Here is a 20,391-nt window from a genome sequence, read left to right on the forward strand (position 1 = left end):
ACATAAACCCCAAGCGACAGGAGAAAAGATGTGAGAGAAGCAAAAGAACATGCTAGGAATAGAAATGAATGGTGAGCGATTGTGACGCAGTTCCTGTTGCCACCTTGAGGTGAGCACTGATGTAGTGATCACCATATGAACTTCATTTGTAATGGAAGACAAGGGAGGATGGGCTGTGACACCCTATCAGTAACAACCAAAGTCAGCTGAATCCTCATCAGGCTAGGAGGAACAAAGGGAGAAAAATCCTTGTTTTTTATTGGCTACCTCCCAAAACTGGGATAAGTGCCATGGGAGATAGACAGACTAATCCTACACATTTTCAAGAACTCCAAACTATTAAAGTTAACTATAGTACATTCTATCAGTTATCATGGATACAATCTTGATATCCATTATCGACATTAGTTTTTCTACTGATTTTATTCTCTTTTTGTCACTGTAATGCATATTTGCTTTGTGGTATTTCAACTAGCATCTCCACACTTTATTTTATTACAGTACTGTAATTAGCAAACAATGATACATTCAACTATCATGAATCAGTTACCACTTGAATATTTCAGTCCAGTATAACAATTGACAAGTGTGAAGTTCTGTAAGTCAATTTAAAATGACCTTCATCAATCATTATGAAAATTAGAATAAGTCATCGTCTTTGTACGTAACCCGTGGACAAGCATTGAACATGTACATTTTTGTATCTTACTTTACTAATATAAAACTGTAATAAGAAATTTTAAAAATGGAGGATAAAATTAGAACAATATTACAGACTATAAATTTATTTTACATAAATGTAATATGGTCATGATTCTTAACTGACAAGTCCCATCTCAGGAAAATATCCTGAACTTACGCCAGTCTCCAGACCAAATAGTAGTTTGTACTTACTAGCTTCACATTCATATATAAGAATGAAGACCAACTATGTTAGCTAATGTCAATGGGAAAACCAAAATTTATATAAATCGGTTATTTCCGTTAGTTTTTTTTAATATTTGTATAAATTAAATTCACATAAATAAAGAATGATTACAGTATCCTATAAAAAATTGTTTACAGTATTCTATAAAAAACTAAAATAGATGGTTTTGACACACTACAGTATAGTGGCTGTCTTCCAAGGAATAAAATTTAATGGAAATAGTCTTAAAATATAATGACAAGTGTGAGAGCATTAACCATGAATGAGAAACAATTATATTTGGAGCTTGACTACAAGCCTTCGTAGATTATATGCATAATAAGTGTCATAAGCATTTGTAAAATCAGTACTGTTTTTACTATATGTCGCCTACAAGGGAAAAAAAGTCAAGAGATTCAATATAGTGTACAGTATTGGTTAAAAGTGAATACAGAATACCTAAAATAATAAATAAAAAAATAGCCACTAAAACTATCATCCAATGTTTCACAGGCAAAAAATATAGATTGCTCTGGTAAAACAGCATATCCCCCCTAAGCTCTGACCCTATAAATTAATTTAACTATAAAATCTTGTTAACTTATAAAGGTGATGTTTTGTAGTTTCAGTGCCTTACGATGTGCATAAGCAATATGTAAGGTCTCAACAAATTAAAAATATTCAAAACTGCAAGCTGTGCAGATCAGAGAAGGCTTGGAACTTGAAAAAACAAAAAAATACTCAAATATCCAAAATGATCTGGCTTACACAAGGATTATAAATAAATACCCACATTTCCTTTTATGAAAAGTGGCGTCAAAGAAGTCCACATTTCACTTTACGAAAAGTGGTGTTGAAGACATCCACATTTCGCTTTTATGAAATATGGCGAAGAAATCTGATTTTCACCTGGAACTTAATTGGAATGTTTTTTTTTTTTTTATTGTCTAAGGGGAGAAAGGATATATATAAATGCCCAAATTACAATCCTAGAAAAGAGAAAGTGTAATGTTTTCGTAACATTTCAAGGTAGCAAGGGAAATTAGCATTGAGATATGGCCTCCATTTTCTAACATAGCAAGACCTATAGTCAATTTTTTTTAGCGAGGCTGATTTGCACCGACTCGCAGCGGTGCCCTTTTAGCTCGGAAAAGTTTCCTGATCGCTGATTGGTTGGACAAGGATAATTCAATCAGCGATCAGGAAACTTTTCCGAGCTAAAAGGGCACCGCTGCGAGTCGGTGCAAATCTGCCTCGCTAAAAAAAATTGACTATAGGAGTTAAAATTTTACTTTACAGATCTGATTAAACTACTCGATAATGCCATCAGTAATGTTTATGCTTAAATCTCATTAATTTCCATCCACAAAAGAGTAAAAAGCTAATACAATATCTAACTATAATTATAGGATGAGAAAACATTTATACCTGTTCTCATCCTAACAGTTATGAAAGTATAGAGCAGCTAAACTAATATCCCAATGGTAAAAAATTTAGACAAATAATAAATCTCATAGTTACAAAGTACCCCATTTGCAACACAGGATGTGAACTATTACTTTTACTGCAATGGTTATTTAATAGAAATCAACAAGCAGGGAAGCATTAGATATAAATGAAACCACTGCATGAAACCACACAGTAACAAGAGATGAACCAAGATCAAAGCAACCCTAACAGTACCTCATAAATTACATAAATTCAAATCAATGAATCTGCCCTCTTCCATTTACTGAAGCCTTGACTCATCAGATATATTGCAAAGCTGCAATCTCAAGATATGTCTTATTATAAAAGACGATGTTACCATAACCTACTCAAAACCACATGAAAGGTTTCATCTGAATTATGATACTTCTTTAATGCAAAAACTAATCTGCTTAACATTAGTGAAAAACACAACCATGAACACATCGCGGGCAAATGACAAGCATACCATACTTCAGTATACTGTAGATTCAGTAGCCTTCAAATATTGTTTTGAGAAAGAAATCATGTAACAGGTGTTTTCTGAACAAACTTCATAGTAATTTTCCCAATAACACATCAAATGTCTAGTAAATGAACCTAATTCCAGAGAGTCTTGAAACAGAAAATGTGTAAATAATTCCCATATGTATCCAAAAGTCAATAAAACATTTCTTAACATTCAATGTATGGCCTCTTCTGGAATTCTGACAACACTGTGCTGAATCTATCAAAGCACAGAGGGTGTCATGAACAAGTTATGGTAAAGGTAGAGTTCCTGGCAAATGTGGTTAAAAATACATTGAAGAGCTGTCCATTAGAAAGCACAACCTTTAATCATATGAAAATATGATGAAATCTTCATAGTTCAGTATTATATTCCTTCCCTTTCAGAAAGATAAAACAGTACTGCCTTCACAAATATGACAAAGAGTTTAAAATAACTATATATAAATTAAAGAACATATATATATCTCAGACTTATAACTTACTTTTAGCTGCATTATTGAACACATTTTATAAATCAATATATAATTTGAAACGGTTAGAAAAAGTTTGCTTAATATATTAGCAAATAGGAATTAAAAAATACTTACTAAATTTTTTCAATTTCGTGGTATCACAAATACTAAGCAAATTATACCGAAAAAATTTCCTTAAACCTATATCATAAGTTGACACATAACTAATCCAGTCACGAAAATGTAATAGCATACAAAATTGATATATGAAAAACGGTTGTAGATTTATTTTATCATCGCATCTTGGGTGTAAATGAAAACGGCATGTTTGTTTAGCAAATACAAACTCTATGCTAAAATTGGATTTAACAAACACTTGTTTTCTTGTAGTTACAAGCAAACTGTTTTTCAGCATATACTTTTCCTTTGACAACCTCTCTGTAAAACATCTTTCAAATCCTACTTCTATTTCAAATTGTAATTTCAAAATCAATTCTCTTAGATAGCATACTATTATTAGAAGCAAAGATCTACGGACCTTATGGTAACTAGATTCTTCCTGTTTTAAAATCTTATTTGATGTATACACCTGTAGAAATGTGGAAGTTCTTTGGTACCTAAGTAATATCAATAAAACATATCTACCTTTAATGACATCAAAACAGTCACTGTTTAACACTAATAAACAACACTGAACAGTTATGAGAATTCCGAGGAGATTACACATTAAAAGTTCAAAAAGACCTAAGAAACACATCAAGACATCACTCAAGCACTCTAAATTACCACACGCTGCAGAACGTGAGGCTACAGTAGAGTAAAAATAAATCAGATGTTGTTGACAAAAACAAACCTTACCGCCCTGGCCCAATCCAGCAACCATAATGTCCCTAATAAGGTGATGACGACGGGCAGCGGCAACATAGTAAGGTTTGTACCCTGTGGATCAGTGAAATCTATATTGCTTGCCCGGCTTAAGGTGTACATATGTCTTCTTCATGTCTGTTGCTTCATCTTTCTTGATTTCAGTGTATCTCTCCCCTTTGAGACTTACAACCTTGTTATCACGGTATCGTACCATCTTCTTGCCTTCCTGAAAATTATCAGGAAATGAAATAACTCTTACAACAGAATGATACATACTGGTGTCAAAAAGCCTAGGCCAGGATATATATATTTAAAGATTAAAGTAAAAGATTGTGGGATGCCATTACAAAAGACATCGGCAGTGCAGTACAGTACTGTAAACACTAGCGATATTCAATATTTTATTGTCCAATGCTAATTTTGAACCCAGGAACACCATGATGTTGCAATTAACTTCATGTTAAGTCCATATTTCCAAGGCACTTTTAAGTTAGGTTATGATTTATAAGTCAAAATAATTTTACTGTACAGTATGTGTTAACACGCAATATAGAAGAGCATTGATGAGCAAATAAACAGTGAAGAAATGTGCTTATTATTAATATGAGATAAACTACAACCCAAGTTGGAAAAGCAGGATGCTAAAGCCCTAGGGCTGTAACAGTGAGGAAATGAAATAAATACTACTGTAAATATGAGTATGGAGTAAAAAAATAAAATGAAATATCTTAAGAATAATAACCTTAAAATAGATCTGTTGCATATAAACTATGATGAGACATATATCAATCTGTTCAACATAAAAACAACCGCTCCACATTTGAACTTCTGAAGCTTTGGCGATACAACTGCCAGATTAGGGAGATTATTCCACTACCTGGTCACAGCAGAAATGAAACTTCTAGAATACTGTGTAGAGTTGAGCTTTATAATGGTGAAAGCCAGACTTAAAATTAACAGCATACCCAGTAGTACTAAGTGCAGGATGGTACAGTCTGAGAAGATCTGAATGAAAAGCATAGTTAGAATTATGAAAAATCTCACACAACATGCATTAAGATGTAACTAATTGACTGTGCCAGAGATTACTATTTAGATCAGGAATAAAAAATTGAAATCACAAGTTTTTGTCCAATAAATTTAGATAAGAATCGGCATCTGAAAATACTTGAAACAAGGTAGAATGAAAGAATTAAAACATTTCTTCAGGATAGATTGATCATCAAAAATCTTAAAAGACTTTCTCAAGTCAATCTCTTGTGCACTTGAAGAAGAAACATTGAATGTGTTTTTCAAAAGTAAGTTTGCTAATAAGAATCACCCCTAGAATTTTAAATATATAGTTAAAGACATTATAAATGCAAAGATTTGGATGTTGAGGAGCCACTGTCCTTAACTGACTTATTATCAAACTTTGAGTTTGTTAGGATTCAACTTCATGTCCCATAATTTGCACCAAGCACTAATTTTAGCTAGATATCTATTAAAGGAATCAGCAACCCCAGATCTACATTAAGGATATGAGCTCCTTTTCTAAGCCAAACCTCATTTCGTTTGGCTTGGAAACATAATGGGACCAGAACCCTACCCAGAGGTATGCCAGACAATAAGTTCTTTTTACAGTATTCACAACTACTCTCAACAATCTATTACTTAAAAATTCAAGAATGCTGCTAAAAAAAAAAAACACCTACTCCCAACTGTTTCGAGAGTGAAACCAAGAGCCCCCACAATTAACACAGTCAAAGGTAGCACTAACATCTACAAAGTTCAAAGAATTATATAATCTATATACAGTACAATATTACCAATCATGTGAACATTTGTTGACTACATCTGGAATTAAGTGCTCTATAGCCTACACTTATGAGACTATTAACTTGAGGTTAGCCTTTAAATTTCTAGTTTTGAAAACATACTTTATGTAATGTTCCAAACTGCAAATTATTTGTGTGATTAGTATTTTTCATAGCATACAAATTAACAATCCCTAACTCAATGATGTAGATATTTTTCTCAGGAAGCTGGGAAGTGGGGAAATCTCGGAAAAGATTTTGGAGAGTGATGGGGGAACTAGTGGGTTGAAGGGTTCTGCCGATGTTCATTGATTTTTTGGTTCACATCTTCTTTCAGCATTAAGAACAATAGAGTGGGGTGGATGGTTATTTGGGGGAGTTTACTACGGATAATCTTGTTCTTGCTTCACATCTTGTTTCAGCATTAAGAACAATAGTGAGGTTGGTTTGAGGTGTAATTATATCGTAAAAGACTACTGTACATGTTTTGATTTTAGCATAACTTCAAATAACTTACAAGTGGGAGGTTTTTTGTCGGTCAATAGATTGGGTTATTCATCCCTATCTGGAAATGTCAACTTTTCAATCAAATACAGGAGAGGAAACATGACTCTAGTAAACCACTATCTAACTCTACGTGTGTAACGTAAGATTAGACAGTATCAGATCCATGTGTACTCGCGACAAAACTTTATATTTCTGAAGATTTTGATTATTTTTGTATGAACACATCAACTCCGAAGGTATAGTCATAAACTTCCAAATTTTGAAACATATGCCTTACCATTTTAACTCAACTGGCCTCAACCAGACGCAAAACAATATATGCAAAAATCAATAAAAAAAAAAAATTGAAAACATACTCACTGATATAGTCCAGGATATATTCTCAGACCATACTTACCAGATGATTGAGGAATCACACTAAAAACCAAAAACACATCCATATTGGAATGAAATAAAACTAATCTGCTCAGAAGGTGGCCAAAGGAAGATAAACCCTTGAAAGCTTTGGTTACTTTTTAGACTTGCAAAGAACATATCCAAATAAAAAAAAACTCAAGTTTATATCCTCATGAAAACAACCCTCAAGATAGGGTAAAAAAAAAAATAAATTATATTACATAAGTGTATAAGCAGTAATCAAGCCATTAATATATGAAATAAGTACAGTAACTCTCATATTTCAGCATGCTTTTTCCAATATCAGAAAAATGTAGTGGTAACTGGTTTACAACTACTACTATTATTATTATTAATTATTATTATTATTACTTGCTAAGCTACAACCCTAGTTAGAAAAGCAGGATGCTATAAGCCAAGGGACTCCAACAGGGAAAATAGCCCAGTGAGGAAAGGAAATATGAGAAGTAATTAGCAATTAAAATAAAATATTCTAAGAACAGTAACAGCACTAAAATAAATATTTCCTATATAAACTAAAAGCTGTTAACAAAATATAAGGAAGAGAAATAAAATAAATAGTGTCCCCGAGTGTACTCTCAAGCAAAAGAATTCTTAACCCAAGATAATGGAAGCTCATGGTACAGAGGATATGGCACTACCCAAGACTAGAGAACAATGGTTTGATTTTGGAGTGTCCTTCTCCTAGGAGAGCTGCTTACCATAGCTAAAAATAGGCTCTTCTACCCTTACCAAGAGGAAAGTAGCCACTGATTAATTACAGTGTATTAGGTAACCCCTTGAGAGAAGAATTGTTAGGTAAGCTCAGTGTTGTCAGGTGTATGAGGACAGAGGAGAATATGTAAAGTATAGGCCAGACTATTTGATGTATGTGTAGGCAAACGGAAAATGAACCGTAACCAGAGAGAAGGATCTAATGTAGTACTATCTGGCCAGTCAAAGGACCCAATAACTCTCTAGCGGTAGTATCTCAACGTGTGCCTGGTGTCCTGTCCAAACTACTACCTACTACTGTAATTGCTATCAAATGTAAAACACTGCAATGTATCACAAACATCATCATTCATAACTGTGAAATCCGATAGCATTTACAGAGCTAAGAAACACATTTATACTTATGCCTTAGCACACACAACTTAATCGGCATTTAACCAACAAATATTAGTTAAACATTAGAGGAAAATAAAAGTTGTAGCCTAATACTCGCCTCTGTCATAACACTGCCTCGCAACTAAAATACCTAAAAAAACAGAGAAATTCTGGAAATATTTAGATAAATGCACTTCGTTGATTTTTGATCCAAGAGGTTTTGCCAATACTGCTATTTCACATACAGAGCAACAAAAAAGGAAATAAAATTATAGAATCACTTTAAGAATATTTTTCTATTTCCATAAGTTTCCGTAACCCATGAAAATGTCAAATATAAGGGAAGGAATAGAGATTAGCTGAATTATGGGTGTACATTATGAAATACTGTAGTGGAAAATACATTTTGATAATAATCCACTACTTTTGAGGATATTTCCATAATTATGATACTAATAACATGAGCTAATAACTAAAATTCCTGTGTATTTCCATAAATTTTTCTAAATCTAAAAAAAAAAACATGAATACATCACATACTTCCTTGCAACTGTCATATGACAGCAAATATTTCTAAGCAATCTCTTACACCCTACACTGTATAAGCCTAATTTTTCAAGAACCTCATCAACAATAACAACCATGTTGATGTACACTTTAAACATTACCTTGGTTAATGCACTTGACAAACAAACAGTAATGACACTTACCCACTTAGGAGCTACTGGTCGATGTTCCCTGGCATCGTCATCATGATCGACAAAGCCATAACGATTCAGGATGGAGCTTCTTACTTCTTTGTCATCAACCTGATTCTTATTTCCCTTGGCACCTGGCATCAGCTGTGCAAGTAAACGAGCCATAATTTCAATGCACTCAATACAAATTTAAAGTAATGATGATAGCTGCAAAGGAGCTAATAAAACTGTTAGCAGAATTGAAAGTGTCACAAAACTAGACAAAATAACAAGGAATTGACAAAATATTACCTAAAAAGGAAATCAATTATCAAGTACATTTTTTTTTTATTAAAATAAGATAAAATCTAGAACTAATTACACAGGAAAAGTTTACATTGGCATATGAAAGCACAGAACTTTTAAATCTGAATACTTCACGATATGTAGTGTTACAATGAAGAGCAAATTAAAAATACACTATGTGAATGTACTGGACCCTAATAATTCTGTATTTGACACTGCATATATAAAAACTTCTTTCAATGAAACATGGAAGAAGACTTAAACCATACTGGTATACTGTACCATGAAGTTCTATTGCCTTTCCACTTAATCTTAGCATGTACTCTCTTCACTTTATATACTGTATTTACCAAGGCACTTCCCCCAATTTTGGAGGGGTAGCCGACACCAAACAATGAACAAAAGGGGACCTTTCCTCTCTCCGCTTCTCCCAGCCTGACGAGGGATTCAGCAGAGTTTGGCTGGTACTGCTAGGGTGCCACAGACCACCCTCTCCCGTTATCCACCACAGATCAAGTTTCATATGCTGAATCCCCTACTGCTGTTACTTCCACAGTCACCAAGGCGCCGGAGTAGGCAGCAGGGCCTACCAGAACTGCGTCACAATCGCTCACCATTCATTCCTATTTCTAGCACCCTCTCTTGCCTCTCTCACATCTATCCTCCCATCACCCAGAGCTTTCTTCACTCCATCCATCCACCCCAAAACCTTGGCCTTCCTCTTGTACTTCTCACATCAACTCTTGCATTCATCACCTTCTTTAGCAGACAGCCATTTTCCATTCTCTCAACATGACCAAACCACCTCAACACATTCATATCCACTCTACCTACTATATCATTTCTTACACCTGTTCTCACTCTCACTACTTCATTCCTAACCCTATCTAATCGAGATACACCATCCATACTCCACAGACACTTCATCTCAAACACATTCAATTTCTGTCTCTCCATCACTTTCATTCCCCACAACTCCAATCCATACATCACAGTTGGTACAATCACTTTCTAATATGGAACTCTCTTTTTACATTCATGCCTAACCCTCTCTTCTTTACCACTCCCTTCACTGCCCCCCACCACTTTGCATCCGTCATTCACTCTGTGATGTACATCTGCTTCCACTCCACCATTTCCTGCAACAGACCCCCAGTACTTGAACTGATCTACTGCAAGTAACTCTCCATTAAATTGGGATCTACGGTGATGCAAGTTATGTGAAGGTATTGAGGAAAAAAAAAGTGAAAACCAACGAGAAAGAAACTGCTACACAGTTAATTCATAAAACCTGCAGATGTGGCAGCAGCAAGATGAAGACCTTTATGGAAACATGATATTTTGATTATAAAATGAATTTTTGAATATACTTACCCGGTGAATATATAATAGCTGACGTCTCGGACGGCTCGACAGAAAAACTCAAAAACTCGCGAGCGATCGCCATGAAGGTTGCGGGTGTGCCCACCAGCGCCAACTATCGGCCAGATACCGCATATACATGTAAACAGCTCCAGTTCTTCTCATCCCGCTGGGTCTCTATCGGGGAGGAAGGGGGGCCTTTAATTTATATATTCACCGGGTAAGTATATTCAAAAATTTATTTTATAATCAAAATATCATTTTTAAATATTAAACTTAGCCGGTGAATATATAATAGCTGATTCACACCCATGGTGGTGGGTAGAGACCAGTATTAATACAGTTTACGGCGTATATGCTTAGAGTTTTTGACAGTTATATCATAACAAAACCCAAATAAATATAGGTACATGGTAAGGAAGCTGACTCTGACGATTACTCTGCCTTGTTAGTCTGCTTTCCTCACGAAGCCCAGCCATCCTCTTAGGATGCTGAAAGACTCCCAGGAGCTGAAGTATCAAGGGCGGCAAACCATACAACAGGACCTCATCAAAACCCCTAATCTGGGCGCTCTCAAAAAATGACATTTGACCACCCGCCAAATCAACCAGGATGCGAAAGGCTTCTTAGCCTTCCGTACAACCCAAAAACAAGATTAAAAACATTTCAAGAGACAGATTAAAAGGATATTGGAATTAAGGGAATGTAGTGGTAGAACCCTCACCCACTACTGCACTCGCTGCAACGAATGGACCCAGTGTGTAGCAGTCCTCATAAAGAGTCTGGACATCTTTTAAGTAAAATGACGCGAATACCGACTTGATTCTCCAAAAGGTCGCGTCCATAATACTTCGCAGAGATCTATTTTGCTTAAAGGCCACGGAAGTTGCTATAGCTCTTACTTCGTGTGTCTTAACCTTAAGCAAGCAACGGTCTTTTTCACTCAAGTGAGAATGAGCCTCTCGGATTAAAAATCTAATAAAATATGACAAAGCATTCTTTGACATAGGTAATGAAGGCTTCTTAACTGAGCAACACAAGGCCTCAGATCCACTTCGTAAGGACTTAGTACGAGCTAAGTAGAACTTAAGAGCTCTAACTGGACACAGTACTCTTTCAAGTTCGTTGCCTACGATCTCCGACAGGCAAGGTATATCAAATGACTTAGGCCAAGGACGAGAAGGCAGTTTATTTTTGGCCAAGAAACCAAGGTGAAGTGAACATGTGGCTTTATCTGTGGAAAAGCCGATGTTCTTACTGAAGGCATGAATCTAACTGACCCTTTTAGCTGAAGCCAAGCACACTAAGAAAAGTGTCTTGAGGGTGAGATCCTTCAGGGAGGCTGAATGTAATGGCTCAAACCTGTCTGACATCAGGAACCTTAGGACCACGTCTAAGTTCCATCCAGGAGTTGGCATACGACGTTCCTTAGAGGTCTCGAAAGACTTAAGGAGATCTTGGAGATCTTTATTATTGGAAATATCTAAGCCTCTATGTCTAAAGACCGAAGCCAACATGCTCCTGTAGCCCTTAATAGTGGGTGCTGAGAGGGAGCGAACATTTCTCAGATGTAAGAGAAAGTCTGCGATTTGGGCTACAGAGGTACTGGAAGAGGAAACAGATGCTGACTTGCACCAGTCTCGAAAGACTTCCCACTTCGACTGGTATACTTTGATGATAGAAGCTCTCCTAGCTCTCGCAATCGCTCTGGCTGCCTCCTTCGAAAAGCCTCGAGCTCTTGAGAGTCTTTCGATAGTCTGAAGGCAGTCAGATGAAGCGCGGGGAGGCTTTGATGAAGATCCTTTACGTGGGGCTGCCGTAAGAGATCTATCCTTAGAGGAAGACTCCTTGGAATGTCTACCAGCCATTGAAGTACCTCTGTGAACCACTCTCTCGCGGGCCAGAGGGGAGCAACCAACGTCAACCTTGTCCCTTCGTGAGAGGCGAACTTCTGCAGTACCTTGTTGACTATCTTGAATGGTGGGAATGCATACAAGTCCAGGTGAGACCAGTCCAGTAGAAACGCGTCTATGTGGATCGCCTCTGGATCTGGGACTGGCGAGCAATAGATTGGGAGCCTTTTGGTCAACGAGGTGGCAAAGAGGTCTATGGTGGGTTGACCCCAAGTCGCCCAAAGACTCTTGCACACGTCCTTGTGGAGGGTCCATTCCGTGGGGATCACCTGACCTCTCCGACTGAGACAGTCTGCCAAGACGTTCAAGTCCCCCTGGATGAATCTTGTCAACAGGGAGATGCCTCGATTTTTTTACCATATGAGGAGGTCCCTTGCGATCACGTACAGTGTGTGGGAGTGAGTGCCTACTTACTTGGAGATGTACGCCAAAGCTGTGGTGTTGTCTGAATTGACCTCTACCACTTTGTTTCGAAGAATGCTCTCGAACTCATCAAGGCCAAGTGGACTGCTAATAGCTCCTTGCCGTTGATGTGCATGCTCTTCTGAACTGAGGTCCAAAGACCCGAGCATTCCCGACCGTCCAGAGTCGCACCCCAACCCAAATCCGACGCGTCTGAGAACAACACGTGGTTTGGGTTCTTGAGTGCTAGGGACAGACCCTCTCTCAGACTTATGTTGCTGTCCCACCAGTTCAGGCATGCTTTTACTGGCTCGGAGACCGGGATTGATACAGCTTCTAAAGTCTTGCTCTTGTTCCAGTGAGAGTCTAGATGGAACTGGAGAGGGCGAAGGTGAAGTCTCCCTAGCGAGACAAAATGCTCCAGGGATGACAGAGTCCCTACGAGACTCATCCAACTTCTTACTGAACAACGTTCTCTTTTCAGCATGAGTCGGACTTTGAGCAGGGCTTGTTCTATTCGGGTGGCAGACGGAAAAGCCCGAAAAACTAGACTGCGAATCTCCATCCCCAAATAGAGAATCGTCTGGGATGGAATCAGTTGAGACTTTTCTAAGTTGACCAAAAGTCCCAACTCCTTTGCCAGACCCAACGTCCAGTGTAGATCCTGCAGACAGCGATGACTGGACGATGCTCTGAGAAGCCAGTCGTCCAAGTACAGGGAGGCTCGAATTCCCGATAAATGAAGGAATTTTGCCACATTCCTCATGAGCCTCGTAAACACGAGAGGAGCAGGACTGAGGCCGAAGCACAGTGCTCGAAACTGGTACACCACATTCCTGTAAACAAACCTCAGAAACGGTTGGGAATCCGGGTGTATAGGAATGTGGAAGTACGCATCTCGCAGGTCGAGAGAGACCATCCAGTCTCCCTCTCTGACCGCTGCTAAGACGGACTTCGTGGTCTCCATCGTAAATTTTGTTTTCGTAACAAAAACGTTGAGCGCACTGACGTCTAGCACTGACCTCCAACCTCCTGTATGCTTTGGGACTAGGAAGAGACGGTTGTAAAACCCCGGTGATTGAAGGTCCGAGACTTTCACCACCATTGAAGGTCCGAGACTTTCACCACCGCTCCCTTCTCTAGCAACAGAGACACTTCGTGATGTAGAGCTTGTCTCTTTGACTCCTCCCGATACCTGGGAGAGAGGTCTATGGGAACTGTTACTAGAGGAGGTCTGCGTACAAAAGGTATTTTGTACCCCTCCTTGAGCAACAGCACAGACTCTTGGTCTGCACCCCTCTTCTCCCAGGCCTGCCAGAAGTTGTTCAGTCTGGCCCCTACCGCTGTCTGAGGACGTGGGCAGTCAGACTCTGCCACGGGAGGACTTGGCTCCTCTCCTCTTACCTCTCTTTCCCTCGGCACGAGAGCCTCCCCTGCTGGGAGCTCAGCCACGAAAGGGCGGGATAAACCTAGACGCAGGAGTCTCGATTCTGGGTCTCACAACAAAGGATGAAGAAGGAGCTCCCTTGCGAGCAGAAGAAGCCATCAGGTCATGTGTGTCCTTCTGCACAAGCGAAGCAGCAATGTCCTTAATCAGCTGTTGTGGAAACAAGGCAGCCGATAAGGGAGCAAAGAGCAGTTCCGATCTTTGACAGGGAGTAACTCCTGCTGAAAGGAAAGAGCAAAGGGTTTCTCTCTTCTTCAAGACTCCAGACGTAAAGGTGGAGGCGAGCTCATTGGAGCCATCGCGGATGGCTTTGTCCATACAAGACATAATAAGTAAGGACACATCTTGGTCAGCAGACGAGATCTTCCTACTTAATGCTCCTAGAGACCAATCTAGAAAGTTAAAAACTTCGAAGGCCCTGTATACGCCTTTAAGGAGATGGTCAAGGTCCGAGGAGGACCAACAAATTTTAGAGCGTCTCATGGCCAGGCGACGGGGAGAGTCTACGAGGCTTGAGAAGTCACCCTGGGCAGAGGCAGGGACTCCCAAGCCGAGAACTTCTCCCGTGTCATACCAGACGCTCGATCTAGAAGCTAGCTTAAAAGGTGGGAAGGCAAATGGCGTCTTCCCCAAACTCCTCCTGGTAACCAACCAGTCGACTAGAAGACGTAAAGCCCTCTTAGAAGAGCGAGAGAGCACTAGCTTAGTAAAGGCAGGCTTGGTAGCAGCTAAGCCTAGCGCAAACTTAGACGGAGGCGAACGAGGAGCAACAGTAACAAAATGATCTGGGAAAAGATCCTTGAAAATCATCATGATTTTCTTAAAATCCATCGAAGGTTGCACGGCCTTAGGCTCTTCTACGTCTGATAAAACGTCCAAAGGATTATCATTAGGAGGAGGATCAGCAACGTCCTCATCTGAAGGAACCTCGTCCGACAACTGATGAGTCTCAAGCAAGGGAGAGACCTGCCTTGGTGGCAATGCTTGACAAGCAGAGTCCACACGCAAAGGAGCATCAGTAGCAGTCCAGGACGCTACGTCATGTAACTGCTTAACGGACTGACTAGCAACAACAACAGGAGTGGGAGGACGCTCGACGTCAAGTCGAGACTGCCTTGACTGCCTAGATTGAGCAGTTAAAACAACTCTTGACTGCGGTGCTAGACGCTCAACGTCAAAACAAGACAACTTAGCTGGTTGGCGAACGTCCTGAACGTCAACACGAGCATGCGGCAGCGGCTGAACGTCCACAAGCGGCTGAAAGTCAACACGGGACTGCATCGAGTGAGGCTCCAAGTCACGTGACTGACGTGACTTTGTAACGTCAATGTCAACAGGACGAGCAAAGGCTCGTTTGGGCGGCTGACGGCCAGGATCTCGATCAGCGTAACGGCGAGGATCATCGTGAACCTGCTCAACAGTATACTCCTCCATAAGGGAGGCAAGCTTATTCTGCATATCCTGCAGAACAACCCATTTAGGATCAACGGGAGTCGGTACGGGTCGAGACAATGGTAACGTCTGTGACGGCAAAACATTGCCTAAACTAAGACTCTCGGAGCCCGTGTTACGCTTTTGTTTAGGCGGCGAGCAGTCTTCCGATGACTGCACAGGGTCAGAGCTGTCCCAATGGCTACAGCCAGGACGCTGGACCTGTCCTGAAGGGACTGACTTCCGCTTTAAGGGTCTAGAAACCTTGCTCCACGGTTTCTTACGCGAGAAGCCTTCGGATGACGAGGAGAAAACCGCCTCGCTCGTCTTATGGTAGGGGCGGTCTTGACGAGACACGCCCGAAACCATAGAGGGAACGTCTGTTCGTTGGTTAAAGCCTTTCGTCCCCATAAGTCCTACGACATTACTTCTCCCTGGTGCATGGGAGCTTGCAAGAGGTCTCGGACTAGGCGAACGACAAGCACGAACAGACGAACCCTCGGTCGCAACTCCCGAAAGTACCATGCACTCATCACACCGATCTCCTAATTGGCAGGTTTTACCCCGGCAATTAGAACACACGGTATGTGGGTCGAGAGAGGCCTTTGGAAGACGTTTGTTACAATCCCTAGCATTACATTTACGAAATTTAGGAATTGGAGAAGGGTCAGCCATTTTGAAAAGTCAAAGAAAATCCAAAAACAATCCAAAGTCATCAACAATAAAATCTATCCAAAAAAGAGTTCAAGAGTTTTAATTGAAGATAAAACACCTGCACTGCGAAAGCTCAAAACCAAAAAGTACTTCACCAAGAATGACGAAAAACTCCAGGTCAACAGCGAGTAATGGAATCAACTTGTCGACAAGACCAACAGAGAAGAACTGGAGCTGTTTACATGTATATGCGGTATCTGGCCGATAGTTGGCGCTGGTGGGCACACCCGCAACCTTCATGGCGATCGCTCGCGAGTTTTTGTGTTTTTCTGTCGAGCCGTCCGAGACGTCAGCTATTATATATTCACCGGCTAAGTTTAATATTTAAAACTAGCAAATAATGGACACAGTACAAGCAACGACCTAGATTTGATGGTAATTTGCCTGAAATTGTAAAGTCTGACCTTCATAGAAAAAATTCATACATACAAACACAGATGATGATGAATGATTATACGAACATCCAACTTGTGAACGTTCAGATTTACAAACGCAAATTACAGCAAGTCAACAATATGTTCAAACTACGTTGAGTTAATATTTTGAAATTAGTGCCACTTCTGACTGGGTCCCGATACTGCCACCAAGGCCGTTCAGCACCAACCCACTTCATTCTAAATCAATGGTATTTGCTATTGTGATCAATGTAGCTGTTTCTGTGTACAGTGAACCCTCGTTTTTCGCGGTAGATAGGTTCCAGTCGCGGCCGCGATGGGTGAAAATCCGCGAAGTAGTGACACCATATTTACCTATTTATTCAACATGTATATTCAGACTTTTAAAACCTTCCCTTGTACGTAGTACTGTTAACAAACTACCCTTTAATGTACAGAACACTTAATGCATGTTTTACAGTACCCTAAACTAAAACAGGCACAAATATTAAAGGTGATTTTATATCATGCATTTCCTAAACATGCTAAAAAGCATGATAAAAAATGGCAACCAATGTTTTGTTTACATTTATCTCTGATCATAATGTAGAAACAAACTGGAGGTAGAGCTTTGCTTATTACCCAGACATATTTCCCATACTTTTCCCTTAGAACTACATCACATCTTCCTACTTTAGATATATATATATATATATATATATATATATATATATATATATATATATATATATATATATATATATGTATGTATATATATATGTGTGTGTGTGTGTATATATATATATATATATATATATATATTTATATGTATACACATATAAATACCTACATATATACATAAATACATGCATACATATATATATATATATATTACTGTATATATATGGGTTATGGAAAAAATCCGCGAAGTGGTGAATCCGCGATGGTCGAACCGCGAAGTAGCGAGGGTTCACTGTATTACCTCTGCCGTATTTTTGCCTTATTTCCGTATATTACAATAACATCAACTACGGCTGAAGGTTAGTTGTGATAATGGTATTAGTATTAAGACGAATGGAAATGAAATTAGTCATTATCAAGAAACTAGATAGTGGTGAAATGATGGCACATATTGCGCATTCATATCAAGTAAATCGTTCAACAATTTATATGATTTATCAGATGACACTTAAGTTATCCGATGACAGCGTATAATCTCAGGTGTCGGGTAACTCTTGTCCCTTCATTATATCTCCATCACCGCAAAAAAATGTTTTGAAAACGTATTTCATTGTTTTCTTTAATAATTACATTACAATGCATTGTACTATATCTTTAACATAAAACACATTCAAACAAAATAAAAAAGTAAAAAATATGAAATAGCTAGAGATAAAACTGACTTGGTAGATGACACATTCATATTTATTCAAAACAAATAAACTACACTCTGACTTGGTAGATGATGAAGATCATCATCATCTCCTCCTATGCCTATTGACGCAAAGGGCCTCGGTTAGATTTCGCCAGTCGTCTCTGTCTTGAGCTTTTAATTCAATACTTCTCCATTCATCATCTCCTACTTTGCGCTTTATAGTCCTAAGCCGCGTAGGCCTGGGTCTTCCAATTCTTCTAGTGCCTTGTGGAGCCCAGTTAAACCTTTGGTGAACTAATCTCTCTTGGGGAGTGCGAAGAGCATGCCCAAACCATCTCCATCTACCCCTCATCATGATCTCATCCACATATGGTACTTGATTAATCTCTCTTATAGTTTTTTCTAATTCTGTCTTGCCATTCAACTGCCAATATCCTTCTGAGGGTATTGGGAGTTAAATGGCAGCAGGATACATTCATATTTATTCAAAACAAATAAACTGCAATCTACAATGAAGGTAAATGCAGTTTGGATTTGAATAGACTTATGAATATGGGTTATGAGGACTGGCACTGGGGATCCAGCACCCATGAATGGGAGGCAGTATGAAATAAAAGGCAAGAGGATGGACAGCAAGATGGAAGAAAGGAAATTGGAACATAGGAATAGATAAAGAGTAAAAAGTGAGTGCAGCTCGGGGATGAAAGGACACTGCAAAGACCTTAAGTAATGCTCAAATTGCATTGCTTGTGGTGCACTGTAGGCAATAACTTCTTAAAGGATAACTGCAATTACAAAAAAACAAAAAAACAAGCTTACCTTTGTACAATTGGACCTTATGGCTATTCCTTGTTCCTGTCGCTGTAAAATAAGTGTGGTGGCATGCTCTAAATCACCACCACAACTTGCAAGGCAGTGCTGGACTTCAAGGTTGCACGTACCAGGAAACATTTCTAGTAATGTTGCAAGACCCTCGGAGTACTCGTCCTGCTGCAATTAAAAGAGCTCAGTGGAATCATACAACTAAACACTTCCAATAAATGTACTTCTCAATCTTCATAAAAATATTTTTTGACATTTTTTCACTAGAATTAGTATGAAATAGAGAACTGACATCCAATAATTAGTCTACATTCTTAAAATAATAAACAAATTTGACCTTTACATAAATAGCAGATTTTAACAAAATAACATAGAATTCAGGTTAACTTGTCCCAAAAGGAAAATAGTTAAATTTTTAATACTGAGAAAATCTAATAGATGATTGTAGAGGTAAGAGGATAATTGAGTTGTAACTAAGAGAAACAGGAAAGATAGCATTACTAGCAAATCCCCCTTACGATTCATGACATCAGCAGAATAATCCACCTGGGTAAGAATGGGTGAAATTTAGCAGTAGGAGAATCAGGGAACCCAAGATTAGATGCTACATGTCAAGTGAGTTTGATTCAAGGGATAAAAATGTCCACCTTGAAACTATTATATTAATCTCTCTAGGACTCGCAACTTTATAGCACTGGTTGTAATAACTAGGTACCTGGTGCTCCCCCTCATGTTTGTATATTTTGGAACGATGTCTAAATAGCTATAAAGTACAGGAGTGGTAGAATTCATATGAATATTCTGCAGTGTATCCTGTTTGAAACCAGTCTAAACAAATAATCCTTTTAACAAAGGTAAGGTACCAAGTACCTTAAAACAATATTAAAAAGCTATCTTTGACAATAAATATTCAATAAAAAAAGGGCCTGCAGTTTTATTAAAGAACCATGTTAAACACAACTATGTTTTGGGTGGTTGCCTATTGGTAATGTGTCTGCCTGGTGATTGCCAGACTTGGGTTTAAGTCCTGCTCAATCTTGTTAGCTTCCCATACTGTCTGCAACCTCCCCATCCTTGTGAGCTAAGGATGAGAGGATTTGGGGGAGCCTGGCCCTCCCTGGTCCTAGCTTGGAAGGAGAGGGGGCTTGGGCACTGAGCATATGTATACTGTATATAGCCAGTCTCTAGGGTATTGTCCTGCTTGCTAGGGCAATATCACTGTCCCTTGCCTCTGCCATTCATGAACGTCCTTTAAACTTAAATTCCCAATTATTGTGTTTGTTCCATAGTAATTGTGCTAAAATGAACAAGATGCCTGTTGCCTAAATTGTTGTACATCTCAACAGCATACACCATAGAAAACAATCTTGACTTAAACTTACCTCATCACCATTTGTGCTGCTTTGCTCCTCTGATCCACTGGATGTTTCAGACAGCTTCTGTGACCTTTCACTGGTCTCACTCACTGATTGAGAATTCTGGTGCTTGCGGGTCTCCACAGGAAAGGAGGAGATAAGGGTGTCGAGGGTCATATCCTTGGAAGTTTTTGCTGCAAA

At 39.0% G+C, this 20,391-nt stretch overlaps 1 protein-coding gene across 3 annotated transcripts in view; it reads right to left on the minus strand.

Annotated features, from left to right (window-relative positions):
* Positions 1-769: 769 nt before the first annotated feature.
* The window catches only part of LOC137631007 (CUE domain-containing protein 2-A), a 52,229-nt gene continuing 32,607 nt past the window's right edge, over positions 770-20,391 (minus strand). For 2 of the 3 annotated variants that reach the window (XM_068362545.1, XM_068362547.1), the window contains exons 4-7: positions 20,218-20,384; positions 18,833-19,003; positions 8,723-8,854; positions 770-4,429 (exon numbers count right to left, since the gene is read on the minus strand). In XM_068362545.1, the coding sequence (XP_068218646.1) occupies positions 4,283-4,429; positions 8,723-8,854; positions 18,833-19,003; positions 20,218-20,384 (617 nt within the window). In that variant the 3' untranslated portion in view covers positions 770-4,282. The remainder of the gene's footprint in view (positions 4,430-8,722; positions 8,855-18,832; positions 19,004-20,217; positions 20,385-20,391) is intronic. The other variant, XM_068362548.1, reaches the window with a different exon arrangement.

This window comes from Palaemon carinicauda, chromosome 39 (genome assembly GCF_036898095.1).
Source record: "Palaemon carinicauda isolate YSFRI2023 chromosome 39, ASM3689809v2, whole genome shotgun sequence".
NCBI classification, from domain to species: domain Eukaryota; kingdom Metazoa; phylum Arthropoda; class Malacostraca; order Decapoda; family Palaemonidae; genus Palaemon; species Palaemon carinicauda.